At 40.9% G+C, this 5,430-nt stretch overlaps 1 protein-coding gene across 1 annotated transcript in view; it reads left to right on the top strand.

Moving 5' to 3' along the window:
- dusp7 (dual specificity phosphatase 7) overlaps positions 1-3,299 on the top strand; it is a 9,900-nt gene extending 6,601 nt beyond the window's left edge. The window contains exon 3 of the mRNA XM_020623611.1: positions 2,033-3,299. Within this exon, the coding sequence (XP_020479267.1) occupies positions 2,033-2,349 (317 nt within the window). The 3' untranslated portion in view covers positions 2,350-3,299. The remainder of the gene's footprint in view (positions 1-2,032) is intronic.
- Positions 3,300-5,430: the final 2,131 nt, after the last annotated feature.

The raw sequence follows: 5,430 nt of genomic DNA, 5'->3' as shown, positions 1-5,430 counted from the left end.
TTCCCCCGGAGGAGCTGGAGGAAGTGTCTGGAGAGAGGGAAGTCTGGGCATCTTTGCTTAGACTGCTGCCCCCGTGACCCGGTCCCAGATAAGCGGAGGAAAATGGATGGATGGATGGATAAAACTAATTTAAAATCAAAGTTTTGAGTAAAACATGGAAATGGATTCATTGAGAATAAGGTCACATGAATTTCATCCTTGTGAATCAGCCTCTCAGTTTTTTTTTTTTTTTGTATCCTCTTATCCCATTTTATTGTTTCCCATAATTCTCATCATTCCTAAAGTAACTCCCAGAGCATTAGTGAATTCCCTCTCGGATGAGTCATGCTGAAGCCTTATGTTTGTCTTTGTCCAGACCCATGACATTTTTGTTTTTTTTGGAGGAATGATTCTGCTTAGATGGGAGGAAGTGTAACATATGCCAGAGTCAGAGGTCGGGGCAGATTTGAATCGTGCTGATGTTAAATGGGGCTGTCTGCCTGGCTGCAATGTGCAGGGATTACATCAGAGCTTTTTGGTAGCTGCACAGTAATTATGGGTAAAGGAGAGAAGCTCTGCCTGGAAAAGAGACCCACGCGACCTTGACACCGCACAGTTGTAAACTGTGGATTCCCTAAATATGTGACATTATAGTTGGAGCATGTTTTTATGCATTCAAGACTGGAGCCTGACAAATGGAAGATTTGTACATTGTTATGCATCTAAGTCACAGATTCACTTCTGGTTACTTGGCTTCTGAGCCTTGTGTAGTTGGGTTTAGGCCTCCTGATGCAGATTTTTTTGTCCCCAGCACAAATCTCATAAATTTAATTTGGCATCCGCTTGGCAGCGTGAGCACGTGAGCCAAATGTCCCCAATCCTACGGCAAGAGATGCAGGCAGAGCGAGTGAGGAGAGGCAGAGAGAGATAAAGGAGAGGATGAAAGGGAGAGAGAAGAAAGAAAGAAAAGAAGCACTTAACCCTCACTCTAATGGCCTGTAGTGATGCAAGTGCAAAGGCTCGAAACCGATAGAAGGTGGACAGACGGACATAGCCTTTTACTAATGTAGGATGTTTTTCTACAAACCGAGAGCTAGAAGGGCAGAATGAAACATGACTTCTTGCCATCATTGAGAAAGCTTATTTTGGAAAAAAAATACAATATGAAGTTTTTGGAAAGAAAGATGCAATCTCCTTTTCTCATAATTTGAGTTGGGATTTGCTTATGTTATCCAATAAATCATGTGGAATTATGGAGTATTATGGAAGTGCATTGCAATCATGTGATTGGACCACAGCTACAAGAATCTAAACCAAAAATATATTCAATTTGCAATAGCAAAAAAATGGAGAATTGATTAAAATCATCTCATTTAAGAAACTGAAACCAGCAGATTTTTGGCTTTTTTTCCTTCCAAGTGATTCAAAACAATCCCTCACAAAAGCTGGAGTTTATATATGATAAGTGTTGTTATTCTACAAACTTCTGTTGTGCGCGTGAATCATTTTTTACTAGTTACTCATGATAAACATTACTGTTCAAAGTGATGTTGATTTTTGGTTTATACAAGTGAAGAGGTTGTGATGTGACGAGTAACATCAGAACACTGTTCACTGGTTTAATGTTCAGTTGTTTTTATGTGGTATTTGGCAACTTTAAATGATCCAAGTTATTTTAAAATCATTATAAGACTTCCATAAGTAAGGGGTGTAGACAGTGGATGGACGGGCTTCCTTAACAGACAGACACTTTCAACTAGAGGGGGATGGGAAACCAAAACAGTGATTTTCAGTGGTGTGTGATATTACTTTAAATGATGCCTTTTATACTATGCTCCCATATTAATATTGGTGATAATGCCACTTCATCAGTAAAGTTTTAGATCAGAAAATACTAAGACTCTTCTGGCTTGTTAATCGTTTCAAGGCAAAGGTGGATGACACATGAAACAAGGGTTGTAACAGTAATCTTATCATCTCTGTCACATCTTCTTCTCTTCTATTTACACCTTTTCTTTCCCCTTTCCATCCTCCACTGTAACCCCCACCATAGATGAGGCACGCTCGAAAAAGTGTGGCATCCTGGTCCACTGCCTGGCCGGGATCAGCCGCTCGGTGACCGTCACAGTGGCCTACCTGATGCAGAAGCTCAACCTGTCACTCAACGACGCCTATGACTTTGTTAAGCGGAAAAAGTCGAACATTTCCCCCAACTTCAACTTCATGGGCCAGCTCCTGGACTTTGAGCGGACGCTGGGCCTCAACAGCCCCTGTGACAACCACTCGTCCTCCCCTGCACACGACCAGCTCTTCTTCACCACCCCGACCAATCACAACGTCTTTCAACTGGACACGCTGGAGTCCACATGAAAATTTGCGGTGGTGCAGTCCCCTTTTTGGGCCAGGAGGCAGTCAAGGTGGTGTTATTACCATGCTAACAAGCGGCTGCACTGGGGGAGCACAGCAGCCAAGTTTTAATGAATGTTTTAGCCTCCTAAGGCCCGTTCTCTGAGAGCCTTGACACCGAGCAGTGTTGAAGGGACGGGGGAGGTCATGTTTGCCACATTAAAAGGGAAGGGGGGTGTTTTCTAACCCAGAAAGGGGAACAGACAAACAGATGGGTTATGATGGCTTCACCCTTACAGTTGATTGAAATCAAGGGAGGAAGAACCCTGACCTCTTGTAAAGAAGAGGAGATTAGGAAACGTAACGGAGTGAGAAACTGAGTGAAGGTCACAGCAGGACAGGCAGCTTCATACAAAGAGAGGAACACATAAAAAAATCTACTCCACTGAGTTTATGAGACATCCTGTCTGTCTTTCTGTCCTGTGCTCGAGCTGAGCTGACTGGTGCCAAGTGGAGAATCTGAGGTTTACACATGAGAAATCTCGCTCTACTGAATGTAGAGTTTTAAAAAAACCAAGGAGTTTAACACACACACTTAAACACAGTATGTATGTATGAATGGGCAGTCCTTAACAAATTCAGTATGTCTATCTGCATTTTGTGTATTTTTGTGTACATTTACACACAAATCTATACCTTATATAAATTTATATAGAGATCTTATCTTTGTCTAAAAACAAAGTAATCCAATTCAGTAATGGCTTAAGAGATTGTAAAACTAAAGACGGGGAAGGGGTGTGGCGACACAAACAAAGGGAAACGTTGTTATATTCCTAGTTGTCTTTTTTTTTTCTTTTAGGTTTGTAATGACCTAATGCAGTTTGCACAGTGGTGTAGCCATTAACTTGTTGGCACATGGAGCCATTGCTGGAAACAGGCATATAAAGAGACATTCAGAGAAGAGGAGGGGAGAGGGGAGAGGCCAGTCCCAGGCTGCGACGAGTCCAAACAGCTGCACCGTGCAGTGGGGTGGGAACAGGAACTGGGTCCTGAGCAAGCGAGGAGGTTCAGGGTCAGGGCTGAGTTAGAGGTGAGTGAGACAAGGGCATGGGTTAGGAGCTGTTAGCTGAAATGTGTTTGGGTATGGGCGAAGATGACACACTAGATTTCACATTTGGCAAACTGTTTTCAAGTGCAAGTTCCTATATTCTACTTCCTGTTCATCCTGCTACCTAAACAAGAAATACCTTTTTTTCCCACCAGCTATTTTGGTTATTTTAGACATTTATTTCACTTCAGTTTAAAACTATAATTTTAATCACAGCACGTTGTCTTGTTTGTTTGTTTAGCCGAGCTGGTTTCTTACGGCTCTGACTTCTTACTCCGAGGCAGAGACTTGAATGGTTAGGACTGGCACTGGGGCAACTTTTTTGGCAGCTTATCTTAGCAACCTCGGGCAAAGAAGTGGCTCGACACTCTTCTTTTTGCTCAAGAGGAAGGTGTTCCATTTGTTGGCCTATCGTAGGTTCCCACCACAGGAGATTGGCCAAAAAGCAGCAATAGGACAAGGGACTGTTATTATCACCTGGGTTTGGTGTTGAGGTTACTGTGTTCTGGACTGGGACTGGTCTTGGCTACAGAGTCTAGGGTTGCAGTGGTATACTGGTTTCACGGTATACCGTGGTATGAAAATTGATGGTTACCATAACATTGGGCATTTAACGGTATTGAAGGAAAAAATGCAATGCATGTGCACCTTTCTTCCCCGACTGCCTGTCAGACTCCACAGCAGGCACCACATGCACACATGCAGCTGTCAAACAGCAGAGAAGGAGGCAGATATTACTAAACTCCATCCATCAAAAGGGAAATTATTACCAGCAGTGCAGGATTACTTTGGATATACCAAAAATGAACACCTTTGAGAGGCTCTATGCAGATCAAAGTATGTGTCCTGTTTATAACTTTAATCCACCATGATTGAATGTGATCGTATAAATATCGGCCATAATATCAAAATATTTTTCCAAATGCTTTGTTCATTCACTAACCTCTGACTTATAAAAGGGCTCAGACTGATCCCGCTCAGCCCCCAGAAACACACACACACACACACACAAACTACTGGCTCACACAAGGGTGTGTGTGCGTTAACTGAGGGTAAAGGCAGGATGAGTGTGGCTGCGCTGTCACGCACCTACAATAAACTTGACAGCTATTTTGATAATCATTTAGAGAATTGCGATGGCACTTCTCTCAGACGTTTCACAAACCAGTAAATCAATTATTGGAGAAAATAATTAGCAGATTAATCCATAATGAAAATAATCAATAGTTGCACTTGGATACAGAATAGTTCAGCAGAGCTCCACCTCAACCGACTACAGGAGGAAAATCCTGTTTTTACATCAATGTATGAGTGAGAGGCTATTAATGAAATGATATACTATACAATAGTATAAAGTATAAAATATTTCTGCATTCTACTTCTACCTTTAATACTTTAAGTACTGTACATTTTTGTGTTTCTTTTACTTAATTTTTTCAGTGCAGGACTTTTACTTAAGTACAGGATGTGAATACATCATCTACTACTGGTGCTTTAGTCATATGCTTTTTTTCTTTTTTTAAATCGTGCTTATGATTCTGTTTATTCTTCAGGGTCAATCTAGTGCTGCAGTCCGGCTCATTCAACTGTCCATAACTTGCAATAAAAAAAAACACCCTCTATTTTTATTCCTTTGAGGGTCGTTGTAGCTGATAATAACAGCAACTGTGCAATACCGTGTACCATAATACCGTGAAACCATGATATTCTCTGAGACAGTTATACCATGAAAATCTCATACTGTTGCAACCCTACTACAGATTGCACTTAGCTATTTCATTAGCTTCACGTCCTTTAACTGCATTGGAGAAAATAGAAAGAAAGCTCTTTCTGCAATTTTGTCAATTCTGTCTGAATTGTTTCATCCTTAAGCCTTGGGTATATATGGACGATATATGAAACTGTATTTATTATATGAAAGATATATTAAATGCAATATATATATATATATATATATATATAGCAAATAATAAAAAAATATATATTTTTTTATATAC

Source organism: Monopterus albus, unplaced genomic scaffold, assembly GCF_001952655.1.
Source record: "Monopterus albus unplaced genomic scaffold, M_albus_1.0 scaffold1.1, whole genome shotgun sequence".
Classification (NCBI taxonomy): domain Eukaryota; kingdom Metazoa; phylum Chordata; class Actinopteri; order Synbranchiformes; family Synbranchidae; genus Monopterus; species Monopterus albus.
This window is presented reverse-complemented; position numbering and strand designations above follow the sequence as displayed.